At 44.9% G+C, this 27,603-nt stretch overlaps 1 protein-coding gene across 4 annotated transcripts in view; it reads right to left on the reverse strand.

The window, feature by feature from the left end:
- Nucleotides 1–3,313: 3,313 nt before the first annotated feature.
- The window catches only part of GRID2IP (Grid2 interacting protein), a 270,139-nt gene continuing 245,849 nt past the window's right edge, over nt 3,314–27,603 (reverse strand). For all 4 annotated transcript variants that reach the window (XM_077449341.1, XM_077449340.1, XM_077449343.1 and 1 more), the window contains 4 exons: nt 24,145–24,274; nt 20,725–20,843; nt 20,387–20,551; nt 3,314–10,471 (listed from right to left, as the gene is read on the reverse strand). In XM_077449341.1, coding sequence (XP_077305467.1) covers nt 10,400–10,471; nt 20,387–20,551; nt 20,725–20,843; nt 24,145–24,274 — 486 coding nt within the window. In that variant the 3' untranslated portion in view covers nt 3,314–10,399. The remainder of the gene's footprint in view (nt 10,472–20,386; nt 20,552–20,724; nt 20,844–24,144; nt 24,275–27,603) is intronic.

Here is a 27,603-nt window from a genome sequence, read left to right on the forward strand (position 1 = left end):
ATGTGGAAAAAGTGAAGTGCTGTGAATAATTTCTGGATGCACTGTAAACTGAACATTATGTGTGACCCTTTCGTGATGTTGGGCCACAGTTGAGGCCCCTTATTCCTCTTTAGTCGGCAACCACTGCTATAAAGTAAAAGGAAACTGCAAATGAGCCCATTCAGGCATCTGTCTGACACAGATCAGCCCCTGCTACAGCCTCTCATCTTGTGACTTGCTACAAATTTACAATATTTCACACTGATCACTGGAGTAGGGCTCAGGAAATGCTACCTCCAGCTGAAACGAGTGATGACATCATCCCAGGAAAAGTCACTGTCTGAAAGCTCAAGGCTGACCCATTTTCCTACAAAAAGATGGAGCTTTTTTGAAAAATGATACTATTTCTATATATTGTGACGTTTTCCATCCATGTTAAATAAGTGCTGAGGATTATACCAGAGGCAAAAAAACAGATCTGTCTTTGGAGTCTGGACAGTTGGCATCTTTGACTTCTCAGACAGGCCAAGTAAAAGCTACAATGAATAACCCTAAAGAAAGCAATCTGCAGGAAATCCAAGAGGTGCCAAAGATAATATTTTCTATGTAAATGATCTGAGTTGGGAGAAAACCAGGGGATTCCTTCTGTTTCTTCTTCCAGGCATGCCCCACAACGGCCAAATACTTAGCCAATCGCTGCCATCCTTGCTGAGAAACAAAAATTCTTCCTCAACAAATGTGCAATTTGTCCATGAGTCCAGTTTACATCAGTGATAAAACAAAACAAGATTTATGCCGTGTACACGCGACTGTTTTTTCCATCAGAATAAACTCTGATGGTTTTTCCGCTGAAACAGACTTGCCTACACACGATCACACCAAAGCCCGATCATTTAGAACGTGGTGACGTACAACACGTACGACGGGACTAGAAAAAGGAAGTTCATTAGCCAGTAGCCAATAGCTGCCCTTGCTTAGTTTTTGGTCCGTCAGAACAGCATACCGACGAACGGTTTTCCCGAAAGGAATTGATTCCGACTGAAAATTTTAAAACGTTCTATTTCTAGGTCCATCAGAATTTTCAAGAAAAAAAGTCTGCTGAAGCCCACACACGATCGGAATATCCGATGAAATGATTCCGTTGGACTTTTTCTGCCGGAAAGTCCGATCGTGTGTACACGGCATTAGTATTATTAATTTACATTGTATCAACCTGGACATTGCCCAAAGCTATAGGTTGTGATTGTATAGTCTCCTTTAGAACTATTAACCACTATGTAATGTAAGGTCCTGTGCGATTGGATACAAATTGATTGGAATGTGTAATTTGTCCCTATAGTACATCATTTTGGGTTGAGATTGTACAAAGATTAAAAATTAAGATTATAGTGTGTATGGCTATCCTTAGACCAGGGCTTGACAAATTTGCTTTGAATCGAGGAGCCAGATAAACTAAAGTTTGGAGCAATTTTTTTTATAACCAGTTTTCATCTTTTGGCGCCGTCACACTTTGAATGACAATTGCACGGTCATGCGACACTGTACCCAATCTTTTTTCACACAATTAGATCTCTCTTTTAGTGGTATTTAATCACCACTAGGTTTATTATTTTTGCTAAATACATAAAAAAAAGTCCCGAAAATGTTGAAGAAACCCTCAATTTTTAAAATGTCTGTTAAAAAAATGTGCAAATCAGCAATTTTTCTTCTTAAATGATGTGTGCTGATGAGGCTGCGCTGATAGGCACTGATGAGGATGCACTGTTGGGCCCTGAAAAGGCTGCACTGATGTGCATTAATGGGCACTGATGGGTTCTGATGAGGCAGTACTGATGAGGCTGCACTGATGGGCACTAATAGGCAGCACTGATGGGAACTAATGAGGCTGCTCTGTTGGGCACTGATAGGCAGCCATGATAGCTCTGGGTTATCCAGGGGGAAGCAGGCTGCCCAGACCCAACTTGAAACCAAAGGCAAAGCTCCTGGGAGTGTCCTCTGCGGAGTGATGTCCAACTTGGGGCCATTACTGAGTCTGTTCAACGCTGCTGGTTTCTGTGCCAAGGTAAGGCTAAAGTCTCCCAGGACAGCCTGGCCTGGACCTGTCGTAACCAGTGACCCTGTAGTAGGAGACACTGCCATGGTATCACTGAGAGTCGCACAGAGTACACTTCCTTTCAGGGACAGCTGTGCATGGTAGCCAATCAGCTTCTAACTTCAGCTTGTTCGATAACACTTTGACCGTAAAAACCTGGAAGCTGATTGGTTTCTATGCAGAGCTACACCAGATTTTGCACTCTCCAATTTTAGTAAATCAACCCCATAGTCCTGCATTGGTTATGATGAAGCAAAGGGGTCGGTTTACTAAAACTGGAAAGTGCAAAATCTGGGGCAGCTGTGCATGGGAGCCAATCAGCTTCTAGTTTCAGCTTGTTCAATAAAGCTTTGACAAAAAAAAACAAAAAACTAGAAGCTGATTGTTTTCTATGCAGAGCTGCACCACATTTTGTACCCTGCAGTTTTAGTAAATCAACCCCAAAGGGACAGTCCACCAATAGAGAATGAAGGAAGTGCCGCCTGCTGGGGGGGGGGGGGGGGGGGTGGAGGATCACGTAAGTAAAAAAACACTTTTACCTAGACTAAACAAGCAATTATCCCTCTCAGTGCAGGTAAGTCCTGTAAACCCAGGTTCACACTGAAGACTTCAGAGTCACGCAGAAGTCGCACGATTTTGAAGTCAGACCCCAGCGTGACTCTGACAAGACTTACATGCAACGTCTTTTAACAGAAGTCAATGTAAGTCATACCAAAGTCCGACTAAAAGTAGTGCAGGAACCTTTTTCTAAGTCGCACTGCTTGGAACAGATCCATTGCACAGGATGGGGTCCAAATTCTGATGCGACAAGTGCCCCAAAGTCGGAGCGATTGTCACACCAGTGTAAACCGGGCCTAAGGGATAATATTTATGTGAACTTTAACCACTGGGCACTTAAACCCCCCTCCTTGCACTTTGAATGACAATTGCGCGGTCATACAACACTTTACCCAAATTAAATTTTTATCATTTTTTTCCCACAAATATAGCTTTCTTTTGGTGGTATTTAATTACAGCTGGGGTTTTTATTTTTTGCTAAACAAACAAAAAAAGATAGAAAAATTTGAAAAAAACAAACATGTTTAATAGTTTGTTATACAATTTTGAAAACGGGTAATTTTTCTGCTTCATTGATATGCGCTGATGAGGTGGCACTGGTGGGCACTGATAGGCTGCACTGGTGGGCACTAATAGGCACAGTTAAGGCGACACTGAGAGATGACAAAGAAGACACAGACAACATTTCAAACGTAATAAATACCCATAATTCTCTTTATTTGAACAGTTAAATTCTGAAGCTTACAAGAAAGCATTGACAATTTCTGTGTAAAATTACACAATATATTCATATTATTTATATGTAGATTCCTCAGGGTTTTGGAGAGTACAGGCATGGTGACAGACGTGTTAGAGGGGCTTTTAGCATCTGTGATTTTGCCATGTCTAAAGCTAGGCGTGGGTCTAGTTTGCAATGATTTGAAATGATGGGAATACCCTTTAGTGTGTATGTGTTAGAAATTACATTTACGGTAATTTTTCTCTCGTCCTTTTTACTCTGCCAGCAAATCTTTTCCCAAAATCTTTAGACAGAAAGGTTTCTCCCTATTTGCCAAAGCCTATCCTTTCATGTTCAATCATATGATATCATCAAACAAGTCATCCCCATGCCAGGCCCTAAATCTAAGGCTAGGCATACACACATAGATTCCCCCTGTTCAGCCTGTGGATGGAGAAATCCCCGCCACCGGATGTGGTATTAAAGCAGCTGCCGCACTTGTGGCTGCATGATTACCTGAACAGTAACTGCTTCTGAGAGGAGGCAGTTGCTGTTCGGCTGACAGTTGTTCACATGGCTACTTCAATATTTTAGTCTGTGTGCTGCCAACAAGGCCATGCGTGGTTCCATTATTACCAAATTCAGCTAATATTGAACAAAATTTGAGCCGGGTATTGCCAGCTTAAAACGGAAGTCCATTCAAATCCTAACTATACCCATACCTCCCAACATTTTGAGATGGGAATGAGGGACACCTACTAGAAAACGTATCTAGGCATAGAACACACCCCATGCCACACCCTCTTAAAGGAGAATTAACCAAAACAAAAAGGTTAAATAAATCTACAAGGGCTTTTTTTACCACTGCTATTCCTTTATATTGGCTTTTAAAATTTACAAATGCACCAATTTAGTAACTGGATGAAAGGTTTAGCACTGCGAAACACTTTTTGAAAGATAAAAAGTGCATTTTATATACAACTATATAGATCAGACCAAAATGAGGGACAATTGAGGAGGAACAAGGGACAGAGGGACATTACTCCAAATCAGGGACAGTCCCTTGAAATAAAGGGCAGTTGGGCTCTATGACTATAACTAAGCCAGTCAAAACCTATTCTAACTACCCTGTAAAGGAAAGATGTCTATATTTACCTATGCTGGGGGCACTTCACTCTGGTCACATGATCAGCTCCAGCGCCAACTTCAGTGTAGAGATGGGACAACCAACATCGGATGCCCCATATAAGTCCTATGAGTGACATCAGTGATGTATTTTGGTTTTGTGCTGCCCTAGGCAAGATTAAAAATGCCCCCCTCCCCCATCTAAATGTGTCCCTCCCCAGCCGCTTTAAAATTGTGCACGCCTATGCAAAGGCAGGAAATTATTTCCATTTTACTATCCATAAGTGACACTTTAAAAACCTTTCAAGGTTACCACTTTAGCGCTATAGAGGTGGTCTAGTGCGAGAATTACTGCCCATGATCTGACATTTGCGGTTATATCTCACATGTGTGAGACGATCGCTAATTGCGTGCGTGAAGGACTGATACAAGCATTAACCTTTGGGTGGCACTTTACTTTTTTTAAATTTTTTTTAAATTATTGGTTCATTTTATTTTTGACACTGTTGCTTGAATTTTTTTTTCTTTATCACTTTTACTGCTGTCACAAGGAATGTAAACATCCTTATGACAGCAATAGGCAATGGCAGGTACTTTTTATGAGTTCTGAGATCTATAAGACCCCAAATTCCTCCTTTGCACTTAAAAGCATTCAAAATGCCAAGATCTGTGTTTTTGAATGCTTTTGATTTTTCAAAACTGGCGCCGATGGTAAGTAATCCGGGAAGTGATCTCATGCCATTCCGGTTTACTGTTACCAACAGCTGAGGAAAGCCGATCCCAGGTTTGCTTGACTGTCCAGGCCAGCTGGTGGACATGCCGGCTGATCACTTGGGTCTCCCGGTGAGAGAGCCCGAAAGAGCTGCTCATAAAAGTAATCAAGTGGCTAGTAAGTCACTCCGATTGCTTTTACAAGAGAGCTGACCACCGGCTCTATAAAATGATACCGGGGTGATGCCTGCAGCTGTAGGTGTCATCCCGGTACAGATGTTGCCCCCCCTAAAAAATGCCACCCCAGGCAAACACCTTGTTTGCCTCACGGTAAATACACCCCTGGGTGACATCACTACATAGGCATTGCAGCCATTGTTGGCGATCTCTCCATTGAAACCGGCCGCTGGAGAGATCATGTAACCAGAGGAGCTCCCTCAGCATAGGTAAGTATAGAGGGGTAGTTAGAACAGATTTATAATGGGTGGGGCAGGTTTAAAGTGGATCTTCATATACCCCATCACCCCCTTTTTTTTTACCCGTTTACCAGCTGGTGGGTTCTGCACATTTTAGATACTAGCTCACCCAGTGGATCCAGCGATGTCCCACTAAGATCCTCTGCCACCGCTCGGTCCCACGCTGCCATGTTGTTTCTGAAGTTATTAAGAGGAACACCTTCCGGGTTCAACAGGTGAGCCTCCTGATGACACACCGCTAGACCTGCCCTCCCTCCTCCTTTGTAAATTAAAGACTATGCCTACTGAGATATGTGAAATGCATATCCCAGGAGCTCCACAGGCACTGTGCACGTCATTCACCCAGGCGAGTGATGTGCATGGGGGGATGGGGGTGGCCACTTTTCTTTTAAAAAAAAGTACACAAAAAAAAAAAACACAGCACTATTCATGTATAGGACGGGAAGAGGGGTGGAATGGAGGGAACTTCATTAAGAGGGTGAAGATATGCTTTAAGTATAGTGAGGATTTGACATAATCCCATCTGAGGCTTATAAAAGAGTAAGTGGGGAACATTTCGATAAACTCTTTCAAAAACTGCTATGTTGGTAGAAAAGGACATCTCTGTGTGGATCTTTTATTGGCATTCTACCACAGTAATCTGCACACCAGGTTTTTAAGAGGCTGAATGGGCAAAGTGGTCTAATCTTTAGCGAGCCCACCTGCAACCCACCACTTTGTTCCTGCAATGGAGTCAGGAGTCACATTTTGTGTAAGCTTGGAGCTGGATGGTGTTGGAGCCTACGCAGGTTTCATGACATTCTCCACCTCCTCACATGGCATTATTTAGGCCTTGCATGGGCTACTTATGGGCACTGCATTATTCGAGGAGGTTGCATGCTTGCATTCAGACCCTGAAAGAAATATTGGGTGGGGTTGATTTACTTAAACTGGAGAGTACAAAATTTGGTGCAGCTCTGCATAGAAACCATTCAGCTTCCAGTTTATTTGGTCAAAGCTTAACTGTACAAGCTGAAGCTAGAAGCTGATTGGCTACCATGCAGAGCTTCACCAGATTTTTGGACTCTCCAGTTTTAGTGAATCAACCTCATTGTCTTTTGTCTCTCAGGTTAAGATCTCCAAATGATAAATATGGTGGTGGAAATCAATGAAACCCTTCTATAGTGCCACTTCACTCAATCAGTTTTCAGGCCAAATGATCTATGATGTTGGACGAGGACTGCACTGATAGGGTTGGTTGTTTTTGGGATTTAAAGCTGGTTGAAATGTTGAATTTGACAGTGAGAGCAGAGCATCTGCATTCATTAAATCCTATACTGGCCTAATAGAAAATATTACCAATCACATTCTCTGTGTGGTTCTTAAGGTGGAAAGATTTTTTTTTTCCAGTGCACAGAGCCAGATAACGAAATACACGGATAGAACACACATGTAGACACTGCTTTGCTTGCCAAAACATTTATAAAGAAATGAAGATTCCCTTCCCATTCAACCCACACAGGAAGGGTGAAGACAGTTCTGCAGGCTCTGTGCCCCGCCTGGATGACTACCTACTCTTTGGACTACTAATGAGCATCATTCACTGGTGATGACCACCTGAGCGATTCCCTACCATAAGCTTAACCAAGTACCTCCCCCTCCGGCCTATTAGATTACAAAGTATGAATTCTTATTGCAAGCCTGATCTGTCCTTTCAGTTTTCATATATTTTCCTAACATAGTTTTTTTTTTATGCATTCCTTGCTTTTAGATGATGAATGTTTTTACAGAGTTAAATCAGTCCAGCTTGGATCAATGTAACTATGCATAGACCATACCTGGTTGATCCCTCTGGAAGCTGGAAATCAGTGTAATAGCTGTAATAAGCACCGCTAGTACATTAACCTCCATTAACTTCTGGGTCCCGTGCTGAATGGCTGCCTCATCTGGTGAACTCAGGAACTCTCTTGATCGGCACCGGTGACATTCAGAGAATACTTACCGTTTCCCCGAAAATAAGACCTAGCATGATTGTCGGTGATGGCTGCAATATAAGCCCTACCCCCCAAATAAGCCCTACCCTATTTGCCCAAAAATAAGCCATACCCTGAAAATAAGACCTACAAGGACTTTAACTAGGTCTTATTTGGGAGGTAGGGCTTATATTGCAGCCATCACCGACAATCACGCTAGGTCTTATTTTGGGGAAAACAGGGTAGCATTTTATCAATAAATGCAAATCGCTCTCTTATTGGATGAGGTGGAAATTGCAATGTCACCGCTCTGACTCTCCACCTCATCTAGCCAGAAAACACTTGGGATTCACTGAGAAAATGCAAAGTAATCTCTGAATGGTGCCTATGCCCAACAAGAAACTAGTGGAGATCACTGGAGTAGTGGTGCCTACTACATTGATTTCAAGCTTCCATGGGGAACCGCCAAATATCATACAGTGGAACCTTAGATACGAGCATAATCCGTTCCAGGAGAATGCTTGTAATCCAAAGCACTCGCATATCAAAGCGAGTTTCCCCATAGAAGTCAATGGAAACTAAGATAATTTGTCCTGCATTGACTTCTATTGCATGCAATACTGCGTGTGTCCAGAGGTGGGGGGGCACCGGAGAGCCTTGGAAATACTTGGGGACAGCTCGGCTGAACTCAGAAAGGCTCCAAAACACTCGGGAACTGAGTATTTCCGAGTGTTTCCAAGTATTTCCGAGTGGTTCCCAGTATTTCCGAAAGGCTCCGAACCGTTCCGAATGTCACCGGCGCCCCCGCACTTCTGGCCAAATGCGGTACTGTAAACCATTTTAGCTTGAATTCTGCTTGTTTTGCGAGAGAACACTCGTAAACCTAGTCAGGATTTTAAAAAAAAGTTGCTCGTCTTTCAAAACGTTCACTAACTGCGTTACTCATTAAGGTTCCTCTGTATATGCATCGTTGCATTGATCCAAGCTGCACCAAAGTAACTATGTAAAAAATATTCATACCTGTAATTTTTCTTTAAAGGAGAAGTACAGCCAAAGCTCATTTGGCTGTACTTCACCTGTGGATCTGCACTCCTATGACCCGTTTTCAGCAGACAGAGGGTTAAAGCCTGCTGTCGGCTGACATCACAGAGCCGGTCCAGGCTTAAACAAGAACGCGACAATGAAGTCGGGATTTACCCACATTCCTGGACCGGCACCCAGCTCAGCCTCTCAGCGAGCTGTTGAAAGCCTGAGCTGGCTGCTGCAGCCCCTCCATGGCCCAGCGCTCCAGTGAACGCGGTGGGCAGAGCAGACAGCAGTGACCAACAGTCACCAGCTCTCTGTTAACGGAGCACTGAGAACTGAGAGATCGGTGGTGTTTAATTGCTCGGTTCTCAGCCTTAGAGCCAGCGGGGGACAGATTCAGCATCAGACCAATGCTGCATTCACCTAGGTAAGTATGATTCTGGAAAAAAAACAAAAAATACTTCTCTTTTAACAGTGCTATGCTTAAACAGCATAAAAAATTATATTAAGTAAATGTGTTAAGAAGAGTAAATTCACTAAATTGGGCCAAAAAGCCCTCCATCAAAACAATGTCTAGTATGGCATTGCCTCGCTGAAAAAGATGACATTCACCTGTCATCCCTTCCATCAAAAATAGGTAATATTTAGGTACAGTGGTTGGAGCCATTCACATTATATATTCCTTTATATTCTGGAAACTCACTGTGAATCCAGAACTGCTGGTTTATCGCACAGATAGATCCTACATTTTAAATATATATCATGGAAATGGCTCAATATTTTACCTGCCAGATTATTTGTAATTTTGTTCAGCCACTTCCACCATTCCCCAACAAAGGGCAAAGCTAGATCTTGGACATCCACTGAAACAACAGCACAGTTTGGTCCTGAACACGCCCCCTATCGTGCTGATTGGACAACAAAAAAGCAACAGCATGTTGATGACATCATCACCTTGCTACCCGCACCTCTTAGCACATGTATATGCAGCAGAGCCTAATTGGCCCCTCGTGCTGTCCCGTTCTCTCCCAAACCAAATGCTGCTATGCGTAAAATTTTACAAGGCTTGTTATCAGGACAAACGTACTTACACTATTTGCATGTAAAAGTAAATTACATTTTAAATGATTGCATAACTGTTTTGATTGTTGTTTCATGTATATCCGCCTGGAATTCAGCTTTAGGAAGGCTATGCTGGAAGAGTCGGTAACTACTACAGATTTTGTAATGAACTGTAATTGATCGGATATGAACACCAAATTATCAATGGAAGCAAAGAATCAAAGAATCAAGTTCTCTTGCTGGATAAAATACTGCATTGTGTAGGCTTGGTAAAAACAAGGAAGTCTGATTGGTCAAAAGGGAGGAAGCTGATGTCAGGGCAACTTATCAAAATTTGACAAGATCCAAGACATCCACAGAAAACGGGCACTGTGGTCCAATACACTGGGGGGGGGGGGATATAACAGAATTAAGACAAACTTCATATAGTTCCTGGCTAGTGAGAATGTTTCCTTTTTTATAAAATGTTCCTTATATCATCAATAATTTAGGAACTTGTTTCCAAAATCTGGCCTTCCTTGATGTTGAGCAACCAAGATGGTGGCAGCCCTTTGAGAGACCAGTTTGTTCCCATGTCTTGCTCAACTTTCCGGTGTCATCATTGGCTCCTGTTCTTCAATGCAGAAAGCACACAATGTGGTGATGGTATGACAGCTGAACCACCATTGCTGTAACACTGTCCTCTATTGCACATCGTGTGTTACCATACCGGAGGCGGTGGGTTCCCAGGAGCCAGCTGAGTGTCACCTGTCTGAAGGTCACTGAAGGCTTTCTGGACAGAAGAAACACATAAACAAAAGGTGAACTGATCTGTAGGGCATGGCTACCTCACGCAAACATTCTACCATTAAAAGTGCTACTGTCACTATAATAATAAAAATCAGATAGAGGCACACTGCACATGAGCTACAGTATGGCTACCATAGTTAGCTGATGCTTAGAGGTATAATTAGCGGCGGCCAGTCCCCTTCCACCCAGCAGGCACCAAAAAAAAAAAAAAAATAGAAAAAAATGTTCTTTAATTGCACTGTGTTCGGGCACCACGTCAATGCAATCACGAGGTGCTTCATTTGCAGGCTTTTGACCTGCTTTGCGGCGCATTCCAAAACTCCCCGAACAGCTTCCGCGCGTAGTATTACTATGGGCGGGAGCTTTGTTGTTCAAGCTAAGAGGTTACCTGTTAGGGAAAGTGATGTCGGCAGCTCCATGGAACGCGTGGCCCGAGCGGAGCTGCCTGTAAGGTAAGTAAGTGAGGCTGCATTTGATGGGGCACAGTGAGGCTGCATTTGATGGTGCACGGTGAGGCTGCATTTGATGGGGCACAGTGAGGCTGCATTTGAAGGGGCACAGTGAGGCTGCATATGATGGGGCACAGTGAGGCTGCATATGATGGGGCACAGTGGCTGCATAAGATGGGCATAGTGGCTGCATAAGATGGGCACAGTAGCTGTATTTGAGTGGGCACAGTGGCAGCATTTGATGGCACAATGTCAGCATTTGATGGCACAGTGGGAACATTTGATATGGCACAGTGGCTGCATTTGATGGGCACAGTGTCTGCGTTTTATGGCTGTGTGGCGGCAATTGATGGGCACAGTGGCTGCGTTTGATGGCACAGTGGTGGCAATTTATGGGCACAGTGGCTGCGTTTGATGGCACAGTGGTGGCAATTTATGGGCACAGTGGCTGCGTTTGATGGCACAGTGGTGGCAATTTATGGGCACAGTAGCTGCATTTGATGGTACAGTGGCAGCAATTGATGGGCACAGTGGCTGTGTTTGATGGCACTGTAGCTGCGTTTGATGGCACAGTGCCTGCGATTGATGGCACAGGGAGGCTGTAATTGATGGGGTTTTTTTTCAGAATTTTTCAGTTTGTTTGCGCCCCCCCCAAAAAAATTTGAGCACCAGCCGCCACTGGGTATAATGGAAAGTGTGTACCCTACTGGGTTCTTTGGTACCTTCCACTGCCAACTACCTCTTTACAAGACACAGTAGTGAAGTAGCAGTTGGTGGGCGAAACCACAGGGCTTAGCAGGGGGACCAGAGCACAGGAAGTAATAAGCTATTAAGATTTCTGGCAGGATTAACTGGTATGTTTGCTGTTCTGGAAAGACTTGGAAATGGTTTGTTATTGTTTTATAAGGTGCTAGTTCACATTTGTGTGATGCATTGATGTGCATTGTCCATTTTTTTAATTCATTGACAGACTCTATGAGGTGCATTTGCTAAAGGCAAATAGACTATGCACTTTGCAGTTGCTCCAGAGCTTAGTAAATGAGGTAAGGCTGCACTTTGCAAAGAATACCCAATCATGCGTAAGGAAAATAATAAAAAAAAAACAGCATTTTTACTTGCACATGATTGGATGATGGAAGTCAGCAGAGCTTCTGCTCATTTACTAAGCTCTGGAGCAACTGTACTTGCAGACTGCAACTGCATTTTGCAATGTGCACAGTCTATTTGTCTTTAGTAAATCAACCCCCCATGAATGTGAGAGACAACAGGGAACGTGTGTATATTTGGGAACAGCACTTGTGCATCACTAGAAGGGGTCTGGGATCACCAGATCTAATCAAATGACAACGATGAACTAGTATGTATTATATACCAGAACATTCTGAAAGACTTACCTTAAAACAAAGCCCTCCAGCAGCGCACTGTCACCACTGACAGGGCTTGTATCTTCACCTGGTCTTCCTGATAGGTTCGTGGGCTCTGGTCATTTGATTGGCTGAGCCCCAATGACGTCGCTCCAGCACATGCACGCAAGAGTCACGGGCCACAGCACATCTATCTCAATGGACAGCATACCGCCAATTGAGAGCGCATGCACTGGTGACATCACTGGCTGCTATAAATATCTCCAAAACTGTGCACATTTAGGAGCTATGTATCATACCTATAGGTAAGTCTTATTATAAGTTTACCTGTAAGCACAAATAAAAAAACAAACTTTACTACCACTTTAAGCACTTAGGGCACCATTACACATGTTGAAGCAATGTGGTGCCATTAATTCAGAATAACATCCTACAACACCTTCCTAGTGCACCTGCATTGCTGTATTCTGTGCTACAGGCATACCCCAATTTTAAGTACACAATGGGGTTTATTTACTAAAGCTGGAAAGTGCAAAAACAGGCTCACTTCTGCATAGAAACCAATGAGCTTCCAGGTTTTATTAAAAGCTTAATTGAACAAGCTGGAGTTAGACGCTCATTGGTTTATAGGCAGAAGTGAGCCTGATTTTGCACTTTCCAGCTTTAGTAAATAAACACCATTGTGTACTTAAAAGTGGGGTATGCCTGTACTGAAAATACTGCAATAGCAACTTTTGGCCTGTGGTGGTGTGTAGTGTTGGGAACAGTTCGGCCCGAGCATGAGGTTGGGCCAAACATTGACTGTTCGCCTGGTTCGGGGGAACACCCGAATTTGCATGGTAATTGCAGGCGTTCGCCCCACCGAATGCCCTGCATGCTACATAGTGCATTCTGCGCCCCAATTGGGCAAAGCTTTGCGGCTTCCCATCGGGGCACTGGACAGAGAGGAGAAGCCAGGAGCACCAGCAAGGGGCCGGAGAAGAGGAGATTCCGGGCCCTTCTGTGAAATTCCATTGTTACCATACTTGAGTATAGAGATGTTTGTTATTTAAAAAGAAAAAGTTATTTAAAAAGAAAAGTAGGTTTGCTGCCACACCCCAAAGACCTGTTGGTAGGTTAATTGGCTGCTGTTTAAATTTTCCCTAGCATGTGAATGTATGCTTGTGTGATAGGAACCTTAGATTGTAAGGACAGGGACTAGTATGAATGTACAGTATAAAAAGTGTAAATTGTCTGTGCTATATAAAATACCTATAATAACAACAATAATAATAAATATGGTACCTGCCTAGAAAGAGGTTAACCTCTTGCTTACTGGGCACTTATGCCGGCCATACACGGTTCGAATTTCGAAAGAATTTTCTTTCGAAAATCGTATCTAAGAATTTTCGTATGAATTTCGCACCATTAGTGGGCTGCAGCAACAGCCGATTTTCGTGCGGAAATAAAATTTGAGGAATCGGACATGTTGGAAATTTTTAGAAAAACAAACGTTTTTCTAATCAATGATGGGAGAATCGTGCGAGAAACGTAATAAGAAAAGAAAATGTACGGAGATAAAAGAAAATGTACGGAGATAAAAGAAAATTTACGGAGAGAAAAGAAGATTCCCAGCCAAGAAAATTCTTTTCTGTAGCAACATGAGGTGAAATTGAAGGCTTGGTCGGCCGAATTTCGAAAATCAATGGTGGCATCATCGGATCACAAAAAAAATAATTTTCTGATTTTGAAAAGAAAATTCGTTCGAAATTCGACCGTGTATGGCCTGCATTAAACCCCCCTCCTGCCCAGATAAATTTTTAGCTTTCAGCGCTGTCACACTTTGAATGACAATTACGCGGTCATGCTACACTGTACTCAAATGAAATGTTTATCATTTTTTTCACACAAATGGAGCATTCTTTTGGTGGTATTTAATCACCACTGGGGTTTTTATTTTTTGCTAAACAAACAAAAAAAGACAGACATTTTTGAAAAAAAACAAACGTTTCATAGTTTGTTGCACTGATAAGATGGCACTGATGGGCACTGATAAGATAACACTGATGGGCCCTGATGGGTGGAACTGATGGGTTGCACTGATGGACCCTGGTAGGTGGCACTGATGGGCACTATTGGGTGGTATTGATAGGCAGCACTGGTGATGAGGCACTGATTGATGACATTTATAGGTGGCACTGTGGGCACTGATAGGTGGTACTGTGGGTACTGGTAGGTGATGCTGGTGGGCACTGGTAGGTGGCACAGGTGGGCACAAAAACATCTGCAGAGGCTTTCCACGTTCGGGACTGATATCCCTCTCACGGCCGCCGGTAATCGGATTTTTTTTTCCATGAGGAGAAAAAATAGCCGATCACCGGCCCTGTTTACATCACATGATCAGCTGTCATTGGCCGACAGCTGATCATGTGGTAAGGGGTCGGATCGACCCCTTACTCGGATCTATGATCAGCCGAGTCTCATAGACTCACCAATCACAGAGCTAGGGCCGCTCGAGCACGGGAGAACGTCTATGGACTCCCTCCCAGCAAATTAGGTCCATGCTGTAGCCGTCTTTTGGCTATAGCATGGACGGGAGGTGGTTAAAGTGATTGTAAGGGGTCGTGTTATTTTTTTTTTTTTTTAAATAACAAACATATCATACATACCTCCACTGTGCAGCTCGTTTTACACAGAGTGACCCCGATCCTCATCTTCTGGGGTCCCCCGGCGGCTCTCGCGGCTCCTCCCAACATCAGATAACACCCTAGGAGAAGCGCACTACCGGGGGGTTACCTTGCGGGCGAGCTCCCGAGTGCAGCATTCGGCGTCCATAGCCGCTGAATGTATGACTCGCCCTGCCCCCCGCTTCATTGGATTTGATTGACAGCAGTGGTGACCAATAGCTGTGCTGCTATAAATCTATCCAATCAAGAGTCGAGAACCCCGGGCAGAGAGACAGCGTGTCCAGGGCTCAGTTAAGTAAAACGGGGGCTGGGGGGGTCGGTCACTGCAGGTGTTTTTTCACCTTAGTGCATAGGATGCATTAAGGTGAAAAAAATACAAGGGTTTAAAATCCCTTTAAGTTTTAATTACGTAATAAACCAAAGTTCACAAAGACAGGAATTATTTCACAGTCAGATTATGTTTGTGCCATTAAACATTCAGTGAAAATTGGATCTAAACAGCTTTATATAAATTCTTCACACGCTTTCAAGTACAGCTGCTCCACAGAGGACATAAGTGCTAATGATAGTGTGCTTCTCCAACTGGAACAACTATCCAACTACAAGGCATCATGCTATGAACTGTGCGGGATGTCCTTTTTTTTTTTCATATGCCCTGTGATCTGTGAAGTCATGCAGAAAGTAGGGAAGGAAGATTTACAAATGACTATTCTATATCTAGTAATGACTATACTGTATGGAATAAGGTTTTTAGATACCTGACCATCACACCTATTTGAGTTTGCTGGACATCTTATTCCAAAACCATGGCCCTTAATTTAGGCTTGGCCTCTCTTTGCGGCTATAAGATTTTGGAGTTCCATTCGTTTACATGTGGTCAAATTTTCAAATCTCCAAATTTCTGAATATTCGAATTTCCAAATATTCGTTTCCAAAAATTTGTTAAACGTGTTTTCATTCAATCAGATATTTCCGAATTAACTAATTTTCTGAAACAAAAAAAAATGAATTTGGAACAAAACAAATTGCTCATGTCTACGTAAAGCGGTATTAAACTCAAAACCAAAAAATTTATTGCAGCTTATCAATCAGATGTGGTGGCTGCATTATTTTTTCTTTTATTAGGCTTTTTTCCCCTCTGTATTCAGCTGGTGATCTGGCCAGTAGCACATTTGCTGTATTAGGGTCCCCCTATTCTGGATGAAGGAGCACAGAGACACCTTTAGATAGCAGCATTCATAATCTAGGGGGAGGCAGCAGGGGCATTGCTAGGTGGCAAAAGGATCAGGGGCTTCCGGCCAGAGTCCAAGCTGGAAACGGGGGGGGGGGGGGGTGTGTTGTACACGACGCAGGTTTTTTTTGGCTGGGCCATGACACTGACGGTAGTGACTTACGTACACTAACCTACCTACACTGATGGCAGTGACCTACCTACCTGGCCTACCTACACTGACGATAGTGACCTACCTACACTCACCTGCCTGACCTACATACACTGGACATATACATACACTAACGGTAGTGACCTACCCACATTGACTTGCCTGACCTACCTACACTGACTGACCTAACATGCACTGACCTACCTACACTGACCTACCTACACTAACCTTAACACACACTGACCTACCTACACTGACATTAACACACATTGACCTACCTACACTGACATTTACATACACTGACCTACCTACACTGACATTAACACACACTGACCTACCTACACTGACATTTGCATACACTGACCTACCTACACTGACATTTACATACACTGGCCTACCTACACTGACATTAACACACACTGACCTACCTACACTGACATTTACATACACTGACCTACCTACACTGACATTTACATACACTGACCTACCTACACTGACATTTAACACACACTAACCTACCTACACTGACCTACCTACAACTGACATTAACTTACATTAACATACACTGACCTGTCTGAGCCGTGGTGTCACAGCAGCCAGTCCTCAGAGGAGGAGCCGAGGAGGAGAGGAGAGCGGCTCGCCCGAGCGCCAAGCGGGGATGTGGCGCGGCAGCCGCTTTGTAATTCCTGCCTTCTGGATCCAACAGCGCCTATGATGGACGTCACACGTCCCGCGGTCCCGGCATTGGACCAGTGGGACGTCCATCATAGACGTGCAGGCTCCAGAAGGCGGGACCTGCTCTGGCACTCAGCCACACTCGGCCACGCTCGGCGGCACTCAGGATCAGATTGGTCCCGGCGCTCTCGCCTACCCTGCAGAGCTGAAACTCGGGGCTATAGGGGGACAAATTCGGGGCTTCAGCCCCCCCAGCCACCCCCTCCCGACGCCCCTGGGAGGCAGTGTTCGATGTACAAGCTAATTTAAATAAACAAACACATTTAAGCCAAACTCCAGGAAATACTTTTTTAAGCAGTTGCAGCAAATATTTTTTTTTCCTTTTGGGATAAAGGCTTTACATAAATAAAAGCTGATCATTGTAAGCACCCAGTCAGTGGTAAACAGTTTGTCTCAACCCACTAACTTCTACATCTGCAGGACAGCTTGGTCTGTTGAAAAAGAACAATTACTGGCCAGATCACCACGTGGAAATAAAGGAAAGAAACCCTAAAAAAAAAAAAGAAAATCAATGCAGCCACATCACATCTAAGAATTGATACAGTAAGTAGCAATATAATAAGAGTTAGCTTTTGGGTTTAATACCACTTTAAATGACAGCTCTGAGTCTGCTGGGGCTGTTGACATCACATCCATGATAATGGGTCCCAGCAACAAACTCAGGGCTGTTAAAAGTCTACACAAGGGAGGCCTTTACAAGTAAATAACTGTAGCACCCTCTATTGTGTGCTAGAAGTGAGTGTAGGCAAACTATACTCTGACTCACATTTAAGCTGGTCAGTCTTAATTAGGTCAGGGTTTGTTAGAGGTCAGGCCTGGATGACTCATCCTGGCATCTCTCTGGTGCCTCCACATGGTCTAGAAGGTTGGAGAATTTTCTAGAACTAGAGGGTGGGGGTTAGGTGGAGCTGCCTGGGGGGGGGGGAGGGGGTCCTGCCTTGGGTGCTGGAAGAATCCTGCCAAAACACAAAGGAGGAAGTATCCCTGGAGGCATAGGAGCAAGAGTGGACAGATTAACACTGTTGGGGACTAAAAAGGGGAGAGATTGCCACATGTAGCCAGTCTCCCTTGAAGACAATGTGCTTAAGTCTTCAGCCCATTCCAAAGAGAGCTTCTAAATGTCAGCCGGGTGGGCTGGTGATGAGCCAGCCGGGTGGGCTGTTGAAGAGTCAGTAGGGTGGGTTGGCAGTGCCTGAAGAGGTGGTGATGGGATCAGTGGCCACAGAGGAGAAATAACCTGCTGTTTCACCACATTTGAGCTACACTTAAAGGGGCCTGCGAGTTCCTGCCCGTAATGGGCTGTTGCTAAATCTGACTGGGAGCCTGTCAAATCATCTCAGTGTGATTCAGCTGGAGCCAGCAAGTGTTTGGGCAGGAGGAAAGAGGAGAAGAGACTGTATATAGATGTGTATAGGAAGTTGGAACGGAAGTTGTTGAAGTCAAGTGGGCATCCCATAACCTCACATTCCTATCCAAGTTTATAACCTTTTAATAAATAACAAAACCACGGACTGTTCTCTGGCTCTGTGTGACTGAAAAAATGTGGTGTGCCTAGCTGTGCAGGAGTAGGGGATCCCTTTCATCTGCAACTCCTAGGGGGGTAGTGCTACCTAACACTTAGAACCCTTTCACACCAGGGCGTTTTGCAGGCGCTATAGCGTTAGAAATAGTGCCTGCAATCCGCCTTAAAAAAGCTGCACCATCGGCTTTCACACTACAGCTGTGCGCTGGCAGGACGTCAGGGAAAAGTCCTGCCAGCAGCTTCTTTGGAGCGGTGAAGGAGCGGTGTGTTTACCGCTCCTCCACCACTGCTCCCCATTGAAATCAATGGGGCAGCGCTGTAATACCAACGGCAAAACGCCGCTATTGCGGCATATTGCCGCGGTTTTAACCCTTTCTCGGGCACTAGCGGGGGTAAAAGCGCCCCGCTAGCAGCCGAACAGCGGCGCAAATCCGGTGGTAAAACACCACTAAAAATAGCGGCGTTTTACCGCCCATGCTATGGGAGGTGTGGTGTGAAAGTGGTCTTAGAAAATAAGCTAAATGCACATATAATCTTGTAGCACACTCTAGGTAGGTACTAGAGTAAAGATTTTTCTAACAGAGTAGGAAAACTTAGGCAGGCCTAGCTGGTTGCTAGGCCTGTTTGTTTTCATTCTGGGCAGGGAGTGGCTCAAGGTAGGGCTGCGTGACTCACAGGTAGCACCCCTGTCGCCTTTATCTTCCTTCTAGAATGTGCTAAAGAGAGGAGGAGAGGTGAGGTGGAGCTGTCTGGGGTATTTTGAGGAGCCTTGACAAATTCCCAACCTGGATTGGCAGGGGGCAGGCCTCTTTAAATACTTAGGGTCAGTCCAGCTGGGGAGGAGTTATCGGGTGAAAGTGCTGGAGTGGGAGAGTGTGGAGGCTGTCACACCCACAGAGAGTTCCCCAGTCTGTGTGTGTGTGTGGGGGGGGGGGGGTGTGACCTTGGGCTGGGGCTCGGGTGCATCCAGGAGGAGAGACGAGATCCTAGAGGAGAGGCACATGGGAGAGCAAGTAGAGGAGAGCGGAAGAGACTCCAGGGAGGACAACTGGTCAGCCAAGAGGGCAGGTGAATGAAGCACAGTCGGGAGGACTGGAGAGGCACATCTGAGAGAACTGGGAGTTTGCAGTTTGAGATGGATGCTGAACCAGTAGAGTGGACTGTGGGAAGGGCAGTGGAGAGAGGTCATTGCAGCCAGGGATTGGTAGCTGAATAGAGGGCAGTAAGCACTTGAACCATTTCTACATCATAGGGGCCTGAGGCCTCTGCCCGCAAAAGGCAATCTACAAAGGTTTGGCTGAGTTAGTGTCAGGCCTAACCATACAGTGATAGCTAGTCTGGAGGAGTAACAGTCTGAAGCAAGTGAAGTGCTGGAGGAGTGAAGGAAAAGAGGTCTTAAGCAAGTGTTGGTGCTGGAGAGAAGACTGGAGTGTATATAGAAGTCCCAAGCAAGTTGTGCTGAATCATTCTGGGCATCCCATAACTATCCTTTACTCATCCAAGTTAATCCCCTCAATAAATAATAAAAAAAAAAAATGAAACAAAGCTTATGAATTGTTCTATCACTCTGAGTGATTGAGAGATGGATGTCTGGCTGGGTAGAGTTTCAGGTGAACCACAGTAATCAGCAACCTCTACGGGGGCATGGCCACAATCTTATGAGAGGTGCCCTTGAAATTAATGGCCTGGATGCAGGGGTCTCTTTAAGGTCTTACTCCTATTAAATTTATTCCAGTTTGACATGCCTAGTTTAGAAGGAACAATGGACAGAATTCATTACCTCAAACTTGCTAATAAAGTCAGCAAATATTCCAAAAAAAGCCTCAGTGGTGGAGCCCTTGGGATCCTCTCCAAAGTAGGAGCAGACTTTAAAGAAATCTTCCATCGCCCGGTGCTGCAGGGCGTCCAGGCTCTGCATACAGGGAAAAGTGTTCTCCAGAAATGTCTGAGCAATCGGATAAGGATCATATATGGAGATGCTAAGTAGACAGGAGCATGGCAACCTGGAAGTGGAACCATGGTTGTAACTACAGCAAAGGTAAAAACTAGCAACATGACATCCATTACCTGGGAAAATGGTCCATATACACACAAACATGAATGCGTGGCAAAAGATACACTCATAGTGATTGAGAACTTATCTTCAGACGAGCTGGTCATACGGCTGCAGGTATTTTTGATCTCCTGGATAGTCACATGTAAGTCACTCAGGTCGGTGGTAAGTGACCTCTGATTCACTGGAAGAGAAACAAATTGTACATTGCACAGTTCTTGGTCAGACACCCAGTAGAACACTTACACAATAGTAGTATCAGTAAAAGTTCAGCAGACCTTTTTTTAATCCAGGAGCTCAACCCGGGGCCCATGGAGCCCTCTGATGTGGAATGCAACCTCAAACCAGACCCATGTTCTAGAATGGTGGGTCAGCAAGCCCAGATCGCAATCCCAGAGCATCAGAATGCATGGAGCTGGTGCCGGCAGTGGAGGGAGCAAGAGCCACATAAGCAGCTGCTTTCTCTGTTGTGCCAGCCCCTGTCCCAAGGCAGAGTGATACAAAGTGCACTTCGCCTGGGAATTTTCTAGAAGCCCGGAGAGCAATGCCAGCAGAAGCTGGAAGAGGAAAAGGTCAGTGTATTAACCTTCATATACACTGCAGTTTTGAAATGGGCATATTTTAGCACATATAAAAAAGGGTTATTAGGCTGCTTTCACACTGATTTGCATATGCAGCGCAGTGCACCTGCAGGTTAGCTTCACCAAGCCATAGACTTCTATTATATCTTATGGATTTGGTGTGCTTTCAGAAAGTGCACCACACCTGCAAGATGTAATAGAAGTCTAAAGCCTTGTACACACGATGCCATTGTTGGCCAACCGGGCCTGTGATTTTTGTCAAAAGGGCGTGTGCCTGGATCTTGTCTTGCATACTAATGGCCAACAAACACGAACGTAGTGACCTACTTCAGCTCTTGAGCGCCACCCTTTGGGTCCCTTCTGCTAATTTCGTGTTTAGTGAGCATTGATTCCGAGCATGCGTGTTTGTACTTTTAACGTTTGTGTGACGGACTTGTGTACTGACCATAAGAAAATCTGAAAACTAACCGTTGTCCACCGAAAATTTACTAGCATGTCATCCGACGTTAGTTGGCAGAAAATTGGACAATTGTCAAAAGGAGCGTACTAACGGTAAGATTTTAGGACAACAGTCTGTCAACAGACAATCACCTGCCAACAATTTGATTGTGTGTATGAGGCTTAAGGCTCAGTGTTGCTAATCCACAGGAAAATCTGCAGGTGTACTTCGCTGTACCTGCAGTGTTGGTAAACTGCAGTGCATCAGTGTGAAAGCAGATTTATAAGGGGCTCAGGACAGTAAGGGCTTGTTTACATTTGCGGTTTGGTGGGCAGTAAACCCCCATAGTGCATTGTGGCCCATGACCGGTTACCAAATCACTGAAGTGACCCTCACTCTTCAAATGGTTTAGCACCCCTGATGTAATCTATAGTAATTATGCCTTTAGCCAAAAGCATTTTCTATCCGAATATTGATCAATCCTAACACACATGAAGCCACAAGCATCTGGCAATGAGTTACCAACACCAGGGGATCGGACCATTTTTTTATCTGAACCAAGGCTGATTAACAATTGCACAAATCATAAAAAGCCATTTAAGATAAACAAAGGGAAAGCAAGCTGGATAAATGATCTTGGGTCCATTTGGAATCATGTTTAATACTGTGGAGGCTTTGTTTTGTATCCTAAAGGGAAGCTATGCTTTTCCAGTGCAGGGCAAAGCAAAAGGTTCACGTTAATGTCAGCTGCTTATGATCGGATTTTCCGACAACAAATGTTGGATGTGAGCTTGTTGGCGGAAAGTTCGACCTTGTGTATGTTCCATCGAACATTTGTTGTCTGATATTACGCCAGCAAATGTTGCCTAGCAGGTTCTCAAATTTTTTGTCAACAAATTTTTGTTGTCTGACTTTCAGATCGCGTGTACACAAGTCTGTCGCACAAAAGTCCATGCATGCTCGGAATCATGTACGAGCATTCGTAACGGAGATATCACATGACTACTGAACTTACTTTTTATCGGTTCATCGTACGTCTTGTACGCCACCACATTCGTAATTGTTGGCCAACATTTGTATGACTGTGTGTATGCAAGACAGGTTAGAGCCAACACTCTTCGAACAAAAATCCACGGTTTTGTTGTCGGAAAGTCTGATCGTATGTATGGGGCATAATACTTATCTGAAGAGGAAAGCGGGGGGCCCCCAGTTGTGACCCCCACCATAATTAACACCGCTGTGTGTTTGAAGTGGCCAACCACCATGTATTGGTGCTGTCATGTTCAGCTGACTCACTCACTACATACTGCTGATATTTTTCATCAGACGAAAGCAGAGGAGGGGTGTGGGTATGTGCACTTAGAGGGGCTGACTCTAAATAAACCGGTTTGCTCTGCATAGCCAATACCAGGTTTGCTTTAAATACTCTCACATCTCCTTGGACTTCTATGAATTAAGGTTAAAAACCGCTTGTGATGCAGCAGCCCCCCAGAGCCCCCCTTTTACTTACCTGAACCCGATCCTTCCAGCGACGGGGATGAGCACACCAGCTCCAGCCATTGTCAAGGGTCCTGATTGGATAGATTGATAACAGAGCAGCCATTGGCTCCCGCTGCTGTCAATCAAATTCAATGACGAGTGAGCCGGGGGGCGGGGCCGAGTCGAGTCCTGCTGTCTGTTTCAATGGAAGCAGCAGGACAAGTGATCATGCCCGCACGAGTGCCCTGAGGGAGAGCGGCTCTCCAATGGGGCACTCAAGAAGAGGAGGAACCAGGAGCACTGCTGAGGGACCCCAGAAGAGGAGGCTCGGGGCCACTCTGTGCAAAACCAACTGCACAGAGGAGGTAAGTATGACATGTTTGTTTAAAAAAAAAGAACCTTACATATCCTTTTAACTTTTAAGGCCATAAAGTTTCAGATACTGGATGTCTCGAAAAAGGATGCAGTGGTAGGATCTTGTACAATTGTTTAAACAATCCTCCACACAATATAGGACTTTAACACCCCAGCCAGATTGGCCATCCCAGTTTATGACAAATACATAAATCTGCTTGCCTCAGCTAAGATAATCAAAGAGTTTGGTGGTCCAGTCTGCCTGTGTATAGCTAACCTAACTGAAATCTGACAACAGATCATCCGGCCGATTCCTCTTCTTGTGTTTGTAACTTTTCCCACTGCATCAGAATAGCAGCTGAAAGTATTGATTTAGCATCAGACCTAGTTTACACAAGCGTAGAACCACATCAAACGGACACAGTTTGATGCGGCCTACAATGAAATTGAATTGGACACCCATGCTTCAGGTATTTAATTTTTTTGTGGTTAGTCACACAAATATTAATCAGGAATGCTGAGACAGTAATTACCTACTCATATGTGAGGTTACCTGCAATACGTGGTTGGTGCCTCTGTAGGAAAAGTTTAGCAAGCACTGCTTTAAAATGGGCATTAGACTGGCAGATTACCTTTGGCAGCAAGAGGCACAGTAGGAAGATCCTTGGCAAAGCTTAGCAGCTCAGGAAAATGCAGGCGGAGGGATTTGGCAAGTATGTGCAAAAAAGTAGACTTCCCATCCACAGTCTTGGTGGTATTGAGCTGTAATACACATCCAAACATGCCAATTTAGAGAAGCTTACAATGCACCCAAGCTTTAAGTAATCACAAACTTATTTTGCAGCTGGATAAGCAGTAGTGTATTTAGGTTTTGTGCTGCCCTAGGCCTGGCTAAACTTGTGCACCCCCTAATTTAAATAGGACCCACCCCTTCCTGTCGAGGCCACACCACTTGCTGTTTAAGAGCCCCCTGAAATTTTTGAGAGGGGACACTGGATCTGAGGGTCGGGGGCGGGGGGGGGACAATGGATTCCCTTAATTTGCATAGATTTCCTCTCACTTCTTGTATGGCCATGGGACAGGAAGTGAAGGGAAATCTCTGAAATGGGACAGGGATGGTAAAAAATAAATTGACAGGGGCTATAGCCCTGTCATACCCCTATAACCCTCCCTTATTCTATCCAAAATGAAAAAAAGTGTTGCCTATAGTTCTACTTTAAGCACAAATTTTTGATAATTTTATGGAGAGGACTAAGAAGATATAAACATGCCAAAGGTGCAGCAGAAAACATAGAGCACAATGAGGAAGGTTTGTGGTCCAGGATGATAGGACAGTCAAAATTAGAAGTGCCCCCCCCCCCCCCCACACACAGTTGAGGAAAGCCAGCCACCCACATACTGGAAGCAGTTCGGGGGCTTTATGGGGGCGCTAGACTAATTTACTTCTCAGCCCAGTACGACCCATAAGACTGGCGCTACACTAACAGAGTAGTGCAAGCCAGAGGGGACCCCCCTGCAAAGTTCAGCCCTAGGCCTGGGCTTTGTCAGCCTAGGCCAGGATACAGTGTTGTGGGTAAGTGTGGCTCATATAACCACTAATGTATTTAAATACAGCACAACAGGCTTAGAGCTCTTACTTGCAGAAAGAGAAAAAAGCAATTCATTAAAGTGGAGGTTTAGTTTAAAAAAAAAAAATACAAAGTCCAAGATTAGCAAAAACAAACAAAGCAGCTTTAATTTCAATACTCGCTTTCACTCCTGAGCTGTCCACTACAGGAATTCCTTTCTCACCAAACTGTGGCCCGAGGGGCCGGATGTGGCCCTTTGATTACATTTAACTGGCCCTTGTGGCACTAGTCCTCCCACTTACACCAATAATGAGGCACTATTCCTCCCACTGTCACCAATAATGAGGCACTATTCCTCCCACTGTCACCAATGATGGGGCACTATTCCTCCCACTGACATCAACAAAGGGTCACTATGCATCTCACAGACACCAACGATAAGGCACTATTCCTCCCACTGACCCCAACAATGGGGGACTATTCCTCCAACTGACACCAAGGATGGGGCACTATTCCTCCCACTGACATCAACAAAGGGGCACAATTCATCTCACAGACACCAATGATAAGGCACTATTCCTCACACTGACACCAACAATGGGGCACTATTCATCTTATGGGCACCAATGATGGTGGACTATTCCTCTTATGGACACCAATAGGGATGAGCTTCGTGTTCGAGTCGAACGTACGTTCGACTCGAACATTGGCTGTTCGGCCGTTCGGCGAATTCCGAACGTTTGGGCCGTTCGCGTCAAAATTCGAGTGACGCGCGCGCGGACCACAATGCACTGCGGTGGCGCAGTGCATTGCTGCCCCATGATTGGCCAAGCATGCACTGTGACCCCGCATGCTTGGCCAATCGCAGCGTCGGCAGCGAGGAGAGCCATGATTGGCCACAGGCATCCTGCCTGTGGCCAATCATAGCTCAGGCTGTGTAGTGCACGCCCCACACTATATAAGGCCGCCTTTGAGGCGGCCTCGTGTAGTGTGTTACTTAGCATCTGAAGCAGTGGGTGTTCTGTGTACCTTCAACACAGTACACACCAATCGTTTTTGGCTGATTTCCTATCTTGCTGCTGTGTAGTGGTTGTTGTCTGTGCCCTGACTGCAGTATACACCACTATATTCACCTCACCTATATAGCTAGTGATCTAGCTTTAACCACTTAACAACTGCCCATTGCCGATTAACGGCTTCAGGGGGGTTGTTTAACTCTGAGAGGCCGTTAATTAACGGCCTCCCAGAATTCTGCTCTCGCGTGCCCCGAGGTGTGCGCACTCGAGAGCATCCGTGACCGCCGGGTCGCATCACGGATCACGGTAAACGGCCGCTCATAGCGGCCGTTTACCACGTGATTGCTCCGTCAAATGACGGAGTGATCACTTGGAAACAAACCGGCGTCATGTTATGACGCCTGTTCCTCCCTCCCCTCTCTGTACCGATCGGTACAGCGGAGGGGAAAGAGATCAGTGTCAGCAGTGATGTGGGCTGCATCTGCAGTGCCCACATCGCTGCTCACCGAATTTAACCCCTCAATTCCCTGCCAATACTCTGCAATACCAGTGCATACTCTGCAGTACCCTGCCATTACTCTGCAGTACCCCGCCATTACTCTGCAGTGCAGTACCCTGCCATTACTCTGCAGTGCAGTACCCTGCCATTACTCTGCAGTACCCCCCATTACTCTGCAGTAACCCCCATTACTCTGCAGTACCCCCCAATACTCTGCAGTACCCGCCATTACTCTGCAGTACCCGCCATTACTCTGCAGTACCCTGCTATTACTCTGTAGTACCCCGCCAATACCCTGCCAATACTCTGTAATACCCTGCCATAAATTGCCATACCCAGCCATACTCAGAGATACCCAGCCATACTCGGTGATACCCTGAAATACCCAGCCATAGACGCCCCCCACCCCTCACCGCCCTCCGGTGCTTCTACCAACTCGCCAGTACGATCAAAGCCAGAATCTTTTTTTTATTTTTTATTTCAGGCTTCCCAGCCTAGAGGTGAGATGTGGGGTCATATTGACCCCCCAGATTTCACTGTAAAGAGGACCTGTCACCCCATATTCCTATTACAAGGGATGTTTACATTTCTTGTAATAGGAATAAAAGTGATCAAAAATATATTTTTGGGGAAAAAAATGTCAAACTAAAATAAATAAAGTAAAATGAACAATAAAAAAATAAAATAAAAATTAAAGCGCCCATGTCCCCATGTGCTCACATGTGCCACACAAGTGAGGTATCGCCGAGAATGTTAGAGCGAGAGCAATAATTCTAGTCCTAGACCTCCTCTGCAACTCAAAACATGTAACCAGTAAAAAAAAAAATTAAAGCGTCGCCTATGGGGATTTTTTAAGTAGCGACGTTTGGCGCCATTCCACGGGCATGTGCAATTTTGAAGAGTGACATGTTTGATATCTATTTACTCAGCATAACTTCATCTTTCACTTTATGCAAACATTGGGCTAACAAGTGGTTAATAATAGAGCTTGCAGTCAGTAGTGTTAGG

This window comes from Lithobates pipiens, unplaced genomic scaffold (assembly GCF_037356315.1).
Source record: "Lithobates pipiens isolate NorthernLeopardFrog02 unplaced genomic scaffold, aLitPip1_a1.2 Scaffold_22, whole genome shotgun sequence".
Classification (NCBI taxonomy): Eukaryota; Metazoa; Chordata; class Amphibia; order Anura; family Ranidae; genus Lithobates; species Lithobates pipiens.